We start from the raw sequence: 19,148 nt of genomic DNA on the forward strand, positions 1-19,148 counted from the left end.
TGGGCTTCCAGGATGGTATTTTTGAATAACATCCACACCTATTGTATATTTTTTACCTTTGCAGCTGCACATCTAAGTTTCTTTTTTTACCATCCTCATGTTATCATAGTCAATTTGTTTTTTTAAGTTAAATGCTATTGTATTGTATTTCCTGTGCAAACTTATTCTAGGGATTATATCAAATCTGATCATGCTATGATTATTGTTATCAAGCGGCCCAAGCACCATTACCTCCTGCATCAATTCATGCTCTCCATTAAGAACTAGATCTAGAATTACTTCGCCTCTTGTCTGTTCCTGAACCAGGTTTTCGATAAAGCAGTCCTTGATTTCATCAAGGAATTTTACCTCCCTAGCATGCTCTGATGTTACATTTAACCATTCAATATCAGGGTGTTGAAATCATCCATTATTATCATGTTACCCAGTTTGTTAGCCTCAGTAATTTCTAATAACATTTCACCATTTGATGGTCCATTCTGGTCCGGCACATGGTAGTATACTCCTATCACTATCTTTTTCCCCCTTACACATGGAATTTCTATAGTGCTGTTAGCACATACTAAGCAGTGTTCTCCCCAGAAATTTTTTTCAGCCGGGTGGCATGAAAAAGTCGCCGGTTGGGGCGGGACGGGGAAATTTGGTGGTTAGAATAGGGTCATTAAATCCAGTGGCGTATCTAGTATATATGACAGCCAGTGCTAATCATTTTTAACAACCCTCTCCTCTATATAAAAAAGTTATTTTTTAGTAATAATCCATGAGTCACACAACAAGGGTACACCTAGGACAAGGCAGCATCTTAAACACTGCAGTGAGCACTAGAACACCAACACACACACTGTAAAACTAAACAAACCAGATCCTGCACAATCAATTGATCCTGTACAGTTGATGCTAACAGAAAACCATGTCCTTTTCATACACACAGAACACAGATACACCCTTGCCCAATATGGAATAATCACAAACTAAAAATAAAAATATGTAGACAAAAATTAAACTGAACCATCAAGAAACCAGAATCTGCCACCACAGAAACAGTAACACTTGTCCCCTAATACTGTGCAAAATATAAAGACAGTAAATGTAAATTTGAAAAAACTGATACATAACAATCACCACTTTACAAATTAACAAATAAAAATAAAACATAAATTGACGATAAGAATATACCATTTTATTGGGCTAATCAATTTTTCAATTAACTTTCAGAGGCCACAGCCTCCTTCTTCAGGTCAATATAGTATACTGCTGTTACATTATACTGTCCTGACCTGAGAAAGGGGGTTTTGGTCTCTAAAAGTTAGTAAAAAATGTATTAAAATAAGTCCAGTAAAAAGATTACCTTATTTTCTGTTTCTAAAAGTTTTATCAATACAACTACAATATTATTTTATTCTAAAGCAACAAAAAAACTTTTTCTATCTTTTGTCGTTTCTGCTTTAATCATTTGTCTTCACTCTCTTCTTTCTAGCCAGCATCTGTCCTCTCTCTGTCTTCCATGCAGCATCAGCCCTTTCCATTCACTGTCTGCCCTCTCCTTGTTCCATATGGTATCTTCCCTCTTTCTATGCTCCTTCCATAAACTGTCTATCCTGTGCCCCATCTCTCCTTAGTACATGATTGATTTCAGCTCTGCCAGCTCTCCATTTTTCTCTTTCTGTCACCACCTCCTCTGGCATCTCTCTCTTCTCCTTTCTTTCCTTCCCACCCCACAGGCTGGCATCTCTGTCTCCTTTCCTTCCCTGATTCCCTGGCATCTCTCTCCTTTTTTTCCCATCTATCCCTCCCCCTCCATGCCCTGGCATCTCCTTTCATTCCTTCCTTTCCCACCCTTCCCCATCTTCCTTCTCCCTTTCTTTCTCCCTCCAGTTGCGTGCAGCAATTCTCTCCACCTTCTGCTCACTTTCCTCCTTCTGTCACCCCATCCCCGATCATGAACTTCTTCGGGCAGCAGCAGCAGCAGCATTCACAATTTGCTGCTGTTGCCGGCTTCGGGCCTTCTCTATTGGATTCTACCTTCATGGAAACAGGAATTAGGCAGGACTCGACAGAGAGGAAGGCCTGAAGCTGGCAACAGCAGCAAATTGTAAACACTGTCCAAAGAAGTTAATGACGCTAGGCCTTGGAGCAACCAGAGCAGCCCACTTCTCCCTCCCCCTCCCCCCCCCGCTGACCCTCCTATCTCTCCCTTCCATGCGAACCCCACCGTGAGATGACCGACAAACCTCCCTCCAGGAGCATTGGCAGCTGCAGCAATCTAAACAGTTATAGCTATAATACCAAGAAAATTGCTTCATTAATAAAAAATAATAGCAAATTTTAAGAAAAATTGAGCTTTGTAATCAGTGACTTTGAGGGACCCCAGGAAGGGCTTTCAAATTTTTAAAAAAATATATTTTCTGATCAAGTACAATCAAATTCATGGGGAAAACTTCAATTCAGTTTTTCCAACTTTAGATTTTTCTGAACAGCCTTTGAAAGCAGACATGGAAGATTGGCTCAGCCTTCTGGACAGGACAATGTGATGGTGACCAGTGTTCCCTCTAAGCGGGCGGGTGTTGTGAGCAAAATTTTTTCACTGTGAGCTAAAAATATCGGGCGCCAGCAAGTTATGAGCCAAATAAATATGATGTCAAAGTTGCTGATACATGAGGACGAGGTATTCAAAGGAATTTTAGGCCTACACGCTAAATTAAATAACGTTAAATAATATTTTTAAGAACACAAAACAACGCATTAATTCTTGAAAGTACAAAATTCTTTATTTTTTTTTTTTACCAGAAAAACTCAAATTTATTTTAAAACAGCTGTCACTAACACTACCAAGATTATCAGGGGGGACTGGGAGGGAGGGGAAATCTAATTTGAGGCAAACTGTTTTAATTTTTCAGAGATTGTTATAACATGTACTCCAAGCATTAGAAAATATAGCGAAAATGTTATTTTTTTGCATTATAATGTTCTTTTGCCAAAAATCAACTGACATCCATCTGCCTTCTGCTCTCTCTCCCTTCTTCTCACTTCCATCATCTGTCCCCTTCTCTCTCTCTCTCATCTCCTCCATTCCATCATCTGCCCCTTCTCTCTCTCTCTCTCTCTCCCCCCCCCCCAACTTCCATCATCTGCCCCCCTTCCCCTCACCTTTGTGGGTCACTTTCTTTCCCCTGAGGGTGGCTCATGTCACAGGGGAAGCTTTGGCCGAGCAGAACCGCTTGATTGACAGTGGAACTTACTTGATTGATGTCGATGCTGGGGCCCGTTGCCGTTTGAAGGAAAAAAAAAAAAGGTGGAAAAAAGGAACCTGTAAAGGCGAGAGGAAGGGAAACCTCCAGGACAGCTGCTTTTTGCCCTCCTTCAGCGGCCCAAGAGTTCAGACCAGCAGCGGCAGCTCTGTATGCTTTTAACTTCGGCACAGAGCTGCCCCTAATCAATAGTTTAGCGCGGTTTCATGAGGCAGCCTCGGGGCCTTTGATAGCCGGCCCGCTTCGATGATGCGATGTGGGCCGGCCTAGCAAAGGCCCCGAGGCTGCCTTATGAAACCGCGCTAAACTATTGATTAGGGGCAGCTCTGTGCCGAAGTTAAAAGCATACACAGCTGCCGCTGCTGGTCTGGAGGTGCGGAGACAAGGCAGGAGGCAAACGCGGTGGAAGGCAGGAGTCCCGGCGAAGGCAGGAGTCCCGGCACAGCGACTGCAACAGGAAGTTGCAAGTCAGCTGACGCCGGCCTTTCGTTGCGGCGGGGACCGAATCCTTCGCGGACCGGCAAGATTTTGTTTGCGGACCGGCGGTTGAAGAACTGTGCTCTACACTGTGTGCGCTGTGACGAGAAACTTGTGCGCTGCGAGGTAATATTTTGTGCGCCTGCGCACCCCAGCGCAGCTTAGCGGGAACACTGATTATTGGTGACACTTCTCACTCACCATTTGTCCTTTTGTGGGAGGAAGGCCCAGCTGTGAAAAGGAGGAGCAGGAAAATGGGAGTGGGGGGCTCTGAAAATGACAATGAAGAAAAAGCAAATTCTGTAGTGACAGTAAAGGAGAGGTAAAAGACTGTTCAGTTTGGCTCTTCTGAGCTGCCAAAAAAAATAAAACCCCCCAGCTGAAATAACTACCAAGAAAACAGCAGTATTAACAAGGGGGCTTGCAAGAATTTCCATTAAGATGGCAATTCGTTAGTGCACTTTTTAAACGAATTATTTATAGCTCACACTTTTATTTTGAAATTCAGCTGGTTATAAGTAATAAAAACCCCATATACACCTCCAACAACCCCACGGGGCCTGATACCTTCTCACTCTGGCCACTTTCTACCCCCACTCTTGCGCTTCCCGTGCACCTGCGTTGTAGAAGTGATTGAGCATGCCGGTCTCACCAAAGTCCAGTTTGTTGAAGTGCTGCGGCTCCAGGGCGGCTGTCATACTCTTGCACGCCTCCCGCAAGCACTGCAGCGCCACCGCTGGGCTCGCCTCATTGATTACATAAGGCCACCATCATCCTCCTGCTGCTACTGCCTGCGCCAGTAAAGTGCTGGCTGTGGTAACCACAGCCGATGGCCCCTCACTGCACCACTTCATAAAAACTAAGGAGCGATGTAGAGAAGTGCTGCCGGGTCCTGCCTTCGCGGAAACAGAAAGTAGGCAGGACCCGGCAGCAAGAGCAGCAAATTGTAAGTTTCCCGCCTTAGCCCATAGCGAACTCATGCTCCAGGGTTCTGACGTGTGTGTGCCGGTTTCCCTTCTCTTCCCCCCTCCCCGCCCCGGACATAACTTCCGGTTTCGGAGGGAAGAGAAGGGAAGCCGGCACGCACAAGTTGAGAGCTGCGAAGCAAGCATTCGCTATGGGCTAAGGCAGGAGACAGGTTAGTGAAGCATTTGCTCTTCTTGCTGCCGGGTCCTGCCTACTTTCTGTTTCCGCGAAGGCAGGACCCGGCAGCATTTCCCCCAATAGAGCCCCGGAGCATAAGCTCGCTACGGGCTGAAATCTCCAAGCCGTTTTGTTTTTTTTGTTTTAAATGTTCAGCAGCGGCTGCAGTAGCAGATGATAGCCGGGCGCTTGTCTAAATTAGCTGGGCGGACCGCCCAGCTAAAAGGCCCTAGGGAGAACACTGCTAAGTTTTAGTAAAAGAGCCCCTGAGTGAATAGATTCCAAAGGCTTATGGAAGTAACAATTGCACAATTACTGTGCTTTCAGGTGTCAGTCTCATTAAGCAATGAATAGTTTCTCACTTGGATGCAGGTTGCCTGAAGCAAACAATTTGGAAAGTAAAGTTTTCAACTGGGAAAGAAAAAAGACTCTTAATTAGTGGTTAGAATTATTTCAATATCAGTAAGTACAATGTACAATTATTTTTAGTCACAGTTTACTCCTGTAGAAATCAGCAAGAAGATTCTTTATGGGTCTTTGTAGACTTAAGTTTGCAATTTGTATTGATATATCTTCAGATGGGCTAATGTTACCTTGCTGTTCTTGTAGTGATAAGAGGGAAAGCAGCTGAAAAATAATTGTCTCTTTTGGATATTATGTTTGAGGCAGCCACATTCTCTTCACTGAGTATTGTCAAGTTGCATTTTAAGTTAGGATTTTATAGTAACACTAGTGTTTAAGCCCATTACATTAACGGGTACTAGTAAAGCCTCCTTCCCTCACATGTCCCCTATTTTCAGCCCCAGCTCCAAACCCATTTCTACCTTCCCCCCAGCCCCCTTCTCCCATCTTTTCCCTTTCAGCTTCCAGCCCTAGCCCCCTTTTCTCACATGTCCCTTTTGCAGCCTCCTTCGCACACATATCCCTTTTTCTGCCCCCAGCCCCCTTCTCTTGCACATCGCCATTGTCAGCTCCCAGTTCCTTTCTCTAACATGTTCCCTTTTTACAATATTGACCCCAGCTCCAGCCCCCTTCTTCCACCTACCCCTTATTTTCAGCCCCTAGTTCCCTTCTTCTATTTGACCCCTTTTACCTCTGAAGTGTGGCTTGAACTCTGGTCCATTCCCAAGAACCCCCTTTAAAGCCTCCTTCCCTCACATGTCCCCTATTTTCATCCCCAGCTCCAAACTCCTTTTTTAAGCCCCCCCCCCCAGCCTCAGCTTCCTGCCCCAGCCCCCTTTTCTCACATATCCCTGGCGCCTATCCATCACCGAGAAGCCCCACCCTTCCCTGCCACAAACAGAAGTGTCCCTTTCCCCCTCTGCAGCAGCTGTTGTTTTTATTTTTATTTTTGGATTTGGCTGGGGTTTCTCCCACTCTTCCTCTCCTTCCCCTTTTGCCTTCCTCTCACTGGTTTGCTCTCCTATTCTCACCCATTTTCTGCATTGCTTTCCCTTTCTCTTCTGTCTTGCTGCTTTTTCCCGACCCCTCTCCTGTATTCCCTTGCTCTCCCTTTCTCAGTCCGATGTTAGCGTTTCAAACCTGCCCTTGTTGTTCTCTGCTCCTGGTAAACTGCCGCTTTCGACTCTGCAGCCTTCTCACTCCTGCCCACAGTAAATGGAAGCTCAGCCTCAAAGGGGAAAACAAAGCGTGACTGGCGGCTGAGGCAACTTCTTCCCACCTAATCCTTGACAGACTACTAAAATTAGTGCCAACGACCAGAGCACTTTTAGCCCTCCAGCTGGGCATTTTAATGCTTACTGAGCCTTATTAGTTAAGGAGACAGCGGGAGAGGGTGAGAGACTAAGATAGTGGGAAGCCGGTGGACATAATATACTTGGACTTCCAGAAAGCGTTCGACAAAGTTCCACACGAAAGACTTCTCAGGAAACTACAAAGCCATGGCATAGAGGGGGATATACAAAGATGGATAGGCAAATGGCTGGAAAACCGAAAGCAGAAAGTGGGCATAAATGGGAAGTTCTCCGACTGGGAGAAAGTGACAAGTGGTGTACCCCAGGGCTCGGTACTTGGGCCGATCCTTTTTAATATTTATATCAATGACCTGGAGGAAGGAACATCCAGTGAGATCATCAAGTTTGCAGACGATACAAAACTATGCCGGGCGATCAGATCGCAGGAGGATCGAGAGAAACTCCAGAGCGACTTGTGTCGGTTGGAAACATGGGCAGAGAAATGGCAGATGAAGTTCAATGTGGAGAAATGCAAGGTAATGCATTTAGGCAATAAGAATAAGGAATACGAGTATACAATGTCAGGTGCAACTCTGGGGAAGAGTGAACAAGAAAAGGACCTGGGTGTACTGATAGATAGGACCCTGAAGCCGTCGGCACAATGCGCGGCAGCGGCAAAGAAGGCAAATAGAATGTTGGGCATGATAAAGAAAGGAATCTCGAGTAGATCGGAGAAAGTTATAATGCCGCTTTATAGGGCAATGGTCAGACCCCACTTGGAATACTGCGTCCAACATTGGTCTCCCTACCTAAAGAAGGATATAAAACTGCTGGAGAGGGTGCAGAGACGAGCAACAAAACTGGTGAAGGGTATGGAGAAACTGGAATACGAGGACAGACTTATAACACTAGGATTGTTCTCCCTTGAGAAAAGGAGACTGCGTGGGGATATGATCGAGACCTTCAAAATACTGAAAGGAATCGACAAAATAGAGCAGAGAAGATTATTTACATTGTCCAATTTGACACGGACTAGAGGACATGTAATGAAGCTAAGGGGGGACAGGTTCAGGACTAATGTCAGGAAGTTCTGCTTCACTCAGAGAGTGGTTGACACCTGGAATGCCCTCCCAGAGGAGATTATGACGGAATCGACCGTCCTAGGCTTCAAGAGCAAACTAGATGCATATCTCCTTAAGAGAGGCATATAAGGATATGGTGGACTATAAATTAAGCCAGGTGTACACCTGGCAGGGCCTCCGCGTGTGCGGATCGCCGGACTTGATGGACCGAAGGTCTGATCCGGAGAAGGCAGTTCTTATGTTCTTATGAGCCCTGGGGAAGAAGTGGCTGCTCGGGGTAGGAGACAGCTGCGACTGAAGGGCTGGGAGCTCACAAACTGTTCCAGCAGTGCTGAACATCTATCCTCCTCCCCAACAGCTTGCGTGCCCCCCCCCCCCCCCTTTTTCTCAACTCTGCCAGACCCGTTCGGTGACAAAGCAGCAGAAAACTTTTCTAACTTTTCCTCCTCTTCAGTGCACACACTGTGTGTGCAGATGTTTCTGTTTGGGGGATGGTCGTGCTTAGTGCTACCCTGCCTCCTCCTCAGACAGATCAGCCTACTGCGCATGCATGGCACAGAAGCACGTAGGCAAGGAGTTTGAAGTGTGCATGCACGTTAAGGGTTTTATTATTATGGATAATTAAAGAGAGCAAAGACTGATATGGTCCATCTAATTTGCCCAGCAAGATGATGGAGTCATTCTTGCTGTTTTCTGCTGAACATGCAGGACACCTTCTCTATGCCCTTGTTTAGGATTGTACCTGCCTCTCTGTGCAGATTATACCCTTCTATCATTGATCCAATTCTCTTGCTAGATAGGAATCCCCTCTGTTTGTTTATCTCACACTTAATTTAGTAATTAGTATTTTCATTGAACTTCCTTTTATACCATTAGGTTAATTGTGGGAAAAATCGCCGTTATCTAAAATTTTATGTATATGCCTGATGCCTGTCACCACCATGCTAGGTATTATTTTCGGGGTAGGTCTTATTTTTGGTGAAACATGGTAGGGTGTGGATAATGTTTTACATGTTTCAGTTTTGTGTATCCCCTCTTATGCATTTCTAATTTGGAAAAGTGGTTGAAATTTGAAAAACAAAACTACAGTTGGTCTGATAGCTCAGCACTCTACAAGATTCTGTGACCCCCCTGAGGCAGGCAACTCAACAAAATATAGCTCTTTGTTGGGTCTGTTCAATTGTGGTGTTTTATCAATAAACCTCTGTATTGAACCTCCCTTTTGGTTCCTTGTAGATTTTTCATTGTCCTTCCTGGAGTACGGTAATCTGAGGAAATACTTTTTTACAGAAAGGGTGGTAGATGTGTGGAACAGTCTCCCGGAAGCGGTGGCAGAAACAGAGACTTTGTCTGAATTCAAGAGGGCCTGGGATCACATGGGATCTCTCAGAGAGAGAAAGAGATAATGATTACTGTGGATGGGCAGACTAGATGGACCATTTGGCCTTTATCTGCTGTCGTGTTTCTATTTTCTTTTTTATTTAAGCTCTTAAAGTATAATAACTACAATAAAGAAAGGTTAGAGAAAGAAAGAGACTTTTTGGAGGGCAATGGAGGAATTTGAAATTTAAAAGAAAAACAAAAACAATTTCCTCCTATCTTCAAGAATGGTTAAAAATATATGATGATAAAATTAAAAAAAAAAAAAAAAGAGCAGGGAGAAAACAACTGGAAAAAGCTTTAATATTTCAGAAACAAACTCATATCTTCTCCTGCCTCCCAAATTTTTGATGCCTTTCATGCCTTTTCTCCACTTCTGCGTTAGGCTTATCTTTCTATTTTCTCATTAAATACAGGGTTCTTAATTGCAACATATTCGGATAGAAGAGTAAGCAAGCTAAAAGTGTCATCGGTCTCGCTTCTGCTTCTTTTTTCAACATGAAAATTATTGAAGTGCTATTTTTTTTCTGGAGTCAAATTTCAGATTTTGCATACTCCCGAGAGATTATATTGCCTACTTCGTTTTCTCAAAGACCCTTTAAAGAGAAGAAGTTCTTTTCTATGGATATGAAAAGAGTGTTTAACATTTTATTTGAACAAAGTGAAATATCTTCAGAATTTTGATGAATTTGACTTTTATGGTGCTGGTAAAAGAATTACTCAGACCTGTATCACTCCTCTAATCAATTTCTTTGTATTAGTAATGTTTCCTATCTCCTTTATCTCAGTATTTAATCTTCATTTGTCTCTATATTTTATCTCCATTAATTTATTGTTGTAATTTATTGTTGTAATTTCCCAACATTGAATCTCTGCTCAATTGCAAGGAGCAGAGATGGATATTTGAACTTCAATCTTTAGAACCTAGAGGTTGAAATGCTGAGTTAGATTGGCAATCACTGATTTAAAGGAGTTTTTTGGTAGGAGAAGTTTGGTTTTGAGCCAACCAATTAGTACGCTCCGGCTCATTTATAACATGGAGGGATGGGCCTTTTGGTTCACTTAGGGCTCTTTTTATCAAGCCGCACTAGCGGTTTAACGTGCGTAATAGCGCACGTTAAACAGCCAGCCGCGCTAGCAGCTACCGCCTCCTCTTGAACAGGCGGTAGTTTTTAGCCAGCGTGGGGGGTTAGCGCGTGATGAAAAGTCACGTGCATTAACCCCGCTAGCGCGGCTTGATAAAAGGAGCCCTAAGAGAAATGCTAAGGCTTGCTATGCTAAATTCGGAAAACTAAAAAGTGAGTAAAGGATGTTTCTATGCTAGTTATAGTTTTTAAGGATTAATTATTGGCTAGATAATGATTCACAAGCGTAATATATGCTTTTATATGTTTTTCATAGATACCACGCCCTGACGCAGTTTGCGTTTTTTGCAAATAAAAACATGCATGTCGGCAGTGGGCATTACTAAAACCTAACTATATTGATAAGATAAGTACAAGTTTAATTCATAAAAACTTCTATATTTAAAAGATCATAGAATAAAACCACCATAGCTGATGAGGAAGCACAAGCTGCTAAATAAACTCTTTAGCAATTTGTGTTTGATACTAGTGTTGCCCGATTCAGGAAAAAAAATTTTGATTCGATTCAGCCTATTGAATCGATTTTTCAATTCGATTCGATTTTCCTGCCCAATTGGATGGTTGTTTTTTCAAACATCCTTGTGGGTTTATTTTATAGCCTCTTCCCCCCTTTGCCTTCTCCTAACCACACTGGCACTGTGGTGTAAACAAATAAATAAACAAAAAAGACTTTTCCTCTCTCTGTCAAATACTAGCTCATGTTTGCGGTCTAACATCAGCTCTGGCAGGATACACATTTCAAATCTGACATACTGTAATCACAAAACAGAAAATAAAATTATATTTTCTACATTTTGTTGTCTAAATCAAGCTACCTTTCACAACAATTTTGTTTTAATGTTTGCACTGAATGATTCTCAAAAATACCAAGTCCCACGTATTTGGCAGTCCTCCCACTTTTACACGCTAAGCATTCCTCGGCACCGGAGACCCCGTCCTCTCCCCTCCCCCACGGTCTGCCTGCCATCCCTCCTTCTCCTCTCCCCATCCAGCATGTCTCCCCATCAGCAATTTAGCACCTCTCCCTCAATCTCAAACAGTCCATCTTACCTTTAAACTCATGTCTGAGATCGCCCGCGACCAGCCCCGCTGTTCTCTTCCTCCAGTACCACCCCCCCCAGTACAACTTTTCTCCTTTGGCTGCATCCGGCCTTGCTGGAAACAGGAAGTCGCATCAAAGGGGGTGGGACGCCGGAGAAGGAAGAAGCGCGCCGCAGGTGGTGGGACGCTGAGGTAAGAAAGATGTGGGGCCAGTCGTGGGTTAACTGAAGACAAGCTAGACCATTAGTCTCACACTAAAACCCTTTGCAGGGCCACATTTTGGATTTGTAGGTAATTGGAGGACCTCAGAAAAAATAGTTAATGTTTTATTAAAGAAATGACAATTTTGCATGAGGTAAAACTCTTTATAGTTTATAAATCTTTCTTTTTGGCTAAGCCTTAATAATATTGTAATTTATAGCTAAAGAGACATATGATCAAGATACTGTTTTATTTTACCTTTGTGATTATGATAAACATACTGAGGGCCTCGAAATAGTACCTGGTGAGCCGCATGTGGCCCCCGGACCGCGAGTTTGAGACCACTGAGCTAGACGGTAGGGGGTGGAGAGTTGAATGAAGGAGAGTTGCTTGAGTTTGGGAGACAGTCGCCTATAAGTTGTTGCGTGTCTGCTTCTTTCACTTTGCCTTTCGCCACAGGTGGGGGCGGGGGGTACATTGATACTTTGGGGTGGCTTTTCACCTTGTTGAGTCCCTGTGTTGAGGTTCATGGAGCTGCTTGGAGGAAAGGTCAGTCACCGAATTGGGAGGCCGATTTAAAAAAACGAACGAACAAACAAAAAAAACTGAATCTATTCACCCACAGTGAATCGATTCGAATTGGAAATCAGGCAGCACTATTTGATACACAAAAGAGTGCCGCTTCTGATGGCATTGGTTGGGGAAGTTACAACAATAAATTAATGGAGATAAAATATTGAGGCAAACTAAGATTAAATACTGAGATAAAGGGATAGGAAATATTACTAATACAAAGAAATTGATTAGAGGAATGATACAGGTCTGAGCTTTCTATGGTTATGTTAAATGATATAGACCTGTAAAACACTTTGGACAACCAGTTTAACAGGTAAAAGAATTATTAGCATTACAATATCTATTTCTAGATAATCCAGCCAATGTGTTGTAGAGGTGAGTAGGTTAGTATAGAAGGAACTTTGTGGGATTTGGTGAAATCGGGTTTCAGTGGATAAGTCTACAAAATCACAACTTGCTGTTGCTTAATTTGGAAGGAAAGTCATTTAAGCCATGCATTTCCTCGACCATTATGATACAACTCTGGGTCCAACTTGTGGAAAGAATACTAAATAGGAATTTTGGTTGTTCTGTTAAGATTTTCACACAAATCTAGAGTCTTTGAGTATTTCTCTTTTTCCATAGATAGCAGACCAAGACATCTCGCATCTCATGAGGTTTCCAACGTGTGGCCTGGTGTTTTGTCTCCTTTCCTGTAGCATCACACTGTAAAAACTGAGCAGAAACCATTTATAACCTTAACTGCTATGAAAGAAAAATATGCAGGAAGGGAGGATGGTTTCAGACTGGTGTGGAGAGCTAGCAGAACAGGAAATTGATAGAGAGAAGCAATAAGTCTCATACTATAGTATTTCATCCCAATAATCTGCATCCTTAAGACTTACCAAAGCAGTCTGAATCATTCATCCTCAGAATGTCACATATAAAATCACTTTAAAAGCTTCAAAAAACAAATAGAAAATTCAAGGCTCTCACTCTGCATTCTTACTTTAATAAACTGGGCCTTATTTGTAAAAGAGGTGGATGCTACACATGAAAAATTATCTCTAACAATTTATACAGGTCACAAATACTACCTCGTCTAATTCCTCTAGAGATGGAAGGCTGGGAGCTGATAATCACTTTGTACTGGTAGCGACATGCACAAGCTGATAAGAATTACAAAAGGCCTTAGTGCTGTTCAAATCTAAGTGTTTTTTCTCTCAGTCTTTTGAGAGTACAATGGTCATCTCTTGGCAGGCTTAGAACATAATGTCTAGAGTAATGACAGAACTTGAATTCACCTTAGGATAAAGAAATTGGAACAGATTTAATGCTGCTTTATCAGTAAAAATTCAATAACAGCAACAAAACAAGCACAGCTTTAATCTCGTTCATTCTTGTTGAACAAATGCTTTTGTTTGTCAATCCATAATTAAATAAAATACCCTTGTTACATTGTTAGACTTATGGAAGTGGCATCAAAGAATTATCAGCGTTTTCCATCTGCACTTTGGACATACCTGTACTAGTAGAAGGAAATAGATGCCCTAACTCAGTATTATAAAAAGTGTATACTGGATAAGAATCTTAACCTTGCAGACTCATGAGTGGATAAATGAAAAAGCCTCAGCCCCACCACTCCACCGCTGTAATATCTTGTTACTGCGGGAAGAAATTACATGGTGCAATCATCACTGGCTATTTCATTCATTTATAAGTGCTTTTTGTTTAAATAGTATGTTTAAATAAATAATTTATTAGGTAATAGTAAGAAATACTGAGGTTCAGTGTACTTATCTTATGCCAGCTAAACCCTGGGAACATGCCCTTGTCAGTGTCGGCTCTCCCTCTAATGTCGCTTCCTAGGCGCGGGACCCAGAAATGAAATCAGAGGGAGAGCTGATGCTGGCACGAGAAGCAAGTTGGAGTTGAACACCTTGATTCACTCATTAGTGATCTCCTGCATAGACTATTGCAACGCCCTTTACAAGAGTATAACAAAAAAAGAAATGAGACACCTTCAGATCGTTCAGAATACCACTGTAAAAATCATATTTAACACAAGAAAATTCGACCACGTTTCTCCCTTACTGCACAAAGTGCATTGGGTTCCGGTAGAACATAGAATTAGTTACAAAATCCTGCTATTAACATTTAAAACTTGTCAAAATAATCAACCCGAATAAATAGACAGACTCCTTATCCCCTATAACTCCTCTAGAACTCTTCGCTCCATGACTCGGAATCTGCTTTCGGATCCATCTCTCAAACTTATAAACACAATGAGATCAAGTATTTTTACAGTGACTGCTCCCTCCATTTGGAATTCCATTCCTAACTAGTTACTTGTAGAATCATCTCTAAATCAATTTAAAACAAAGTTAAAAACATTTTTATTTGTCTATGCCTTTGAAACCTAACTGTCCTTGTAAGGACGAAAACATGCTGTCTTCCACCGCAGCAATCCTTCCCAGTCTACTTTCCTTAATTGTTCTCTCTTTCTCTGTAATATTGTAGTTCTAACCTTTTTTTCCTTTTGTTTCTGTTCGTCCTTGCTTAAAGTGTCCTTGGATGTATTAACTACCTAAAGATGTCTACCAATTTTAAGTTTGTATTATAGTCAATATGTTTTTATGTTTAATTTTGTACACCGTCTAGAAGTCTGATTAGGTGGTATAAGACATTTTAAATAAACTTGAAACTTGTTGCTGCTCATGCCAATGAGCCAGGGGCAGACATGAAGGGAGGGGGGAGGGGTACTGGCACCCTCACCAAGAAAGTGCCTAGAGCAGACAGGCCCCCCTTACTATGCCACTGACCCAACCCACTTGAAAAGCACCCATATCTGTTAGTCATTCCCTCTATAGTCCCCTACCCTATCTGTCTCATTCCCTACCTGAGCAGCATGTATAGATTCACCCTTTGTCTTGTTTGTCTGTTTGTGTTCCCAATCATGACATGGCTGTTAGACATGGACACTTATCAAAGCAGATAGAAGAAAAATTGATGCCTTTGAGCTGTGATGCTTGAGAAGACTTCTACGAATCCCATGGACAGCTAGGATCACCAACAAGGATGCCAATAGCCCTCCTTTGCTGATGGATGAGCTGCCAATGAGTCCTTCAGCAAAGGAGGGATTATTTAAACCCAGAGTTGTCCCTGGAAGGCAAGATTACCAGACAGAAACTGACCTATTTTGGACATATGATGAGGGAAAATTCAGTAGAAATGGAGGTGTTTCTCAGAATGGTCAGTGGTAAAAGGAAGCAGGGGAGACCAAAGGCCCGTTGGCTGGATACCATCAAGAATGAAACGGGAATGAACATCAAGCAATTGAAAGAAGCTGTGGAAAACAGGAAAGCAGGGCGAGGACTGGCCTACAGAGTATCCAAGGGTCGGACACAACTGAATGGATAGTAGTAGTAGTCTGTTATAATTGGATTGTAAGCTCTTTCGAGCAGGGACTGTCTCTTGCATGTCCATTAAGAAGGGAAAGAAGCTGAAACGTATTTTATGTGATTTTATGTTTTGTTGTTGGATTGGTTTTTTGGGGGTTTTTTTTTAAAGTTTTGCAGTGAGAGAGTCAACAAAGCTATATGTGATAGGCCGATCAGCATGGATCAAGAAGAGGAACCTTGAGGTGATAGTATCTGAGGATCTCGAGGTGGCCAAAGCCATAAAGCTGCTAGGCTGCATAGAACCATAACCAGCAGAAGCATGTACAGGTCATTGATGCCCTCTGAATACAATAGTCTATTTCATTAAGGATATAAAAAAACTTGAATTGTTTCAGAGGAAGGTGACAAAAATGGTATACTTGAATATGTATCCCATAGATGAAAGGGGGACAAGGGAGAGATGACACAGACATAATAAATACCTGAAAGGTATTAATATATAACCAGATCTTTTTCAGAGACAGCGAAACAATAGAACTAGAGGGCATGAATTAATGTTGCATGGGTAACATGGACATACTTTCTCATGGAGAGGGTGGTGGATTCATGGAATATCCTCTTGGAAGGGTGGTGGCCAAATACAAAAATGTATGGGATAAACACAGAGGATGCCTGTATACAATGAGCATGGAATCACAACAAAGTTAAATGACCTTCACACTTTAAACAGGACACAAAAGGGTTTAAGTTGCTTTTAACAACCAGTACAAAATAGCGTGACTTGCCATTTATCCAGAGGCTAATCAATATTCAGCAAAGTTGTACAAATTTGCTAGTGGAATTGTCAGTCCACATCTTTTAAGGATGAGGACTGAGGATGGAGCATGGAGGAAAAAACTATGATAAATCCCTAGATTTGGAAGAAATTTGGGGTGTGGACCGCTGAAGACTTGGATAAGTGGCTTGATTGTAAGACACGTGCTTTAATGGTATGTAGTCTCAATTAAGTAAAAGATGGCATCAGACAGAGACTTCTACAGTATTTATAACTTCATTTGCAAAAAGAATCTAAGATTTAGCAACTTTCAAGTATTGTTACTGTATGACTTTGAGGCTAGCCCATCTTGTAATTAGGCATAGAATAAGGATGGTTATAATGACACAATGTTCTGTATGTTAACTTCACATAGCATTGCATGATAAGCTATGCTGCAGCCAAATTGTTGGATGCACTGGATGAACCATAAAGGTCTTCATCTATTGTCATTTACTGTGTAGAACATCTTGACTTGTTATAGAACATGGATACCCTGGAGAAAGCACACAAGGTCACTTTTTTATTGCTGGAATTTTTAAGATGGGATTTTACTGGTCTGCTGTCTGTGGTGGGTCAGTACATGCCCATGTCCAAGCTATCCACCCTATTGGAAAGAATGTTACAAAATGGGAATTTGGTTTATCTTTGTCAATTTCTGCAATATTCTACCCATCAGTCTGTGCAAGTCTATTCAGAATCATATCAACATGTGGCCTTTTCCAAAAAAATTTAATATTTGGATGAAAGTATATGCTGGACTGGTTTAGGCTTGGTCTTGTTTCAGTTATTGAAGCACTGAAAGTTCTCCATTGGGATAGCAGGTCAATTGGTGATGGATGATGTCATTGTTTGTGTGGTATCATCATGTTCCATCATTTGTATGGTAAGAGTGCACCCTCAGGTCTAAACTAGTGGTAATAAACAATTCAACAGAAAATTAACAAAAGTAAGCTGAAATTCCTACTATACCAAAATGAGACTTATGAGGAGGTTGGTGAGTTTTGATATTTTTTTGCCAGAATAGCAAAGTATGAGCCTGTCATCAAGAAGAAGCTGCTATTCCTGTTTTTGCCTTATTTTTATTCCTTTCCACATTTATTTTTTTTATCTACAATTTTATTTGGATTCTGACATTGCATCCATCTCCCTCAGGATGTTTAAGTCCTTCCTTCTTCAAATATGTAGGTTTACCAAATAACTCCATGTCATCTGGGCCAAACTGAGTCAATCCAGACTTTGCCCTGTAAAGGCTTTTGAAGAAGTTGGGGTTGATTTTTATTTGGAACAAAGAGGGGAAATTATGATAATGTCTGTTATCAAATACAATACTGTCTATCTCCTTGAAAAAAATTGGGCACTGTGACCAGAGGCAGCAGGATGCTTTGAAATAATGATCTACCCTCAGTTCAGTGTGGTGCTATTTTTAAATTGTTTTCTTCAAAATTTACTTAAGCAAATGTTGCTTGTATATTTATTGTAAAATTTAGAAATATAAAATTACAACTATTTAAACCAGTTTTCAGCAGAGCAACCATATGAGTTACAAAGATGCAAGATGCTGTCGTGCGTACTCTAGCATCTGATTGGGCTATCAGGCAATGATGTCACAAAAGACATTTTAGACATGTGCAGACCAGGGTTCCATTGGATGTTTGTATTACAAATGTTATCTGTGACATTAACTTCATAAACCAATTACTTCTCAGTTTGCATGATGCAATTTGTTACTTTTGCTCAAAATGGCCCTCTTACCTAAAGCTGTTTAAAGCAATCTAAGGCAAGTTAAAAGCAAATGGTAGCTAAGGAACCCCTGAAAGACAGAAATTCATATCCACAAGCTTTTTATTGTTTTCACCGTCTTCCTTCCCCCCCACTCCATCTTTGTTTTTCTCACCCGTCCCTCCCAGATGACATCACCACCATATGCCCAGTTCCCCTCTGAGTACCTGGCTCCGATCCCTGGCAGCACCAAGACTGATAGGTCGAAGAGAGAGAGAAAGGCCAGGACACCCAAGCCTAAGAAATCCAAGGTACTGGGCTGGGATGAGGGCGAGGGGAAGGATGGGGGACAGGGGAAAGACAGCTCCCTATTATTGGCTGCAGAGTTTTCATTATCTAAAAGAGCCCATTTTCCAGATCTGCATTCACTCATTACATTCAGCCTATATAAAAAGGGATGACAGCAGCATTCTCAAGAAGGTCCCAATAAGACTGCAGTGGGGGACAAATTAGATCGAGTCAAGAAGTGAATTTGAGATTGGAACAGCACATGAGAGAAGCAGAGACTTACCAGGAGACTAGAGAATTTATCGTAGGAGGAAGGATCAGAGAGCTGTTAGGATTATATAGCCCAACAGCCAAGATAGATAGAACTATAATCATGATTTATAAATAGTTTTGAAGTTAGACAGTTAAAAAAAATAGTGGAATGAATAGCTGGGAATATATAAATCCCTATGCTGGTGTCCTCAGACGAAACAGTTTTGGAACACAGAATATAAATCCTATGCTGTCCTGTCCTGATCTCTTCTGTTTTGGCTACATAATATTCTTGCAGCCTAACGATGGCTTGCAAAGCCTAGGATGCATTCTGTCTTGCATTGATGTCTCTAGATATTTGGCCATGTTTACTCATATTGGCTTGTCCCAACTGTTATCTGAGGATATCTGCTATATTCAGAACACAGCCTGAGCTTTGTATTATGCTTTCACTCAGCAGGAGCAATGTTAAAGGATATTTTTAAACAGTTGTGAGCTGGAAATTCTAGAGTAACCACATACCTAGACAGCACTTAAAGAGTAATCATTTATATTTGGAATGGTCAAATATTTTGGTCCAAGGGCTATATTGGGAATTTGAATAGTGGGGGTGGGGGTGAGGGCTGGTGCAGTCTGTGGTCTAAGAAGGGGGAGAGAATCAGTCCCCCCTCCCCCTGATTCAGTCATATCTCCCAGTAGCCCTCA

The 19,148-nt window shown here is 41.9% G+C and overlaps 1 protein-coding gene across 3 annotated transcripts in view; it reads left to right on the forward strand.

Moving 5' to 3' along the window:
- The window catches only part of INO80E (INO80 complex subunit E), a 66,139-nt gene that overhangs the window by 45,100 nt on the left and 1,891 nt on the right, over positions 1 to 19,148 (forward strand). For 2 of the 3 annotated variants that reach the window (XM_033945557.1, XM_033945558.1), the window contains exon 7: positions 18,092 to 18,214. The exons of the other annotated variant lie outside the window; for it this stretch is intronic. In XM_033945557.1, coding sequence (XP_033801448.1) covers positions 18,092 to 18,214 — 123 coding nt within the window. The remainder of the gene's footprint in view (positions 1 to 18,091; positions 18,215 to 19,148) is intronic. 3 annotated transcript variants of the gene reach the window in all.

The sequence above is a fragment of the Geotrypetes seraphini genome, chromosome 5 (assembly GCF_902459505.1).
Source record: "Geotrypetes seraphini chromosome 5, aGeoSer1.1, whole genome shotgun sequence".
Lineage (NCBI taxonomy): Eukaryota > Metazoa > Chordata > Amphibia > Gymnophiona > Dermophiidae > Geotrypetes > Geotrypetes seraphini.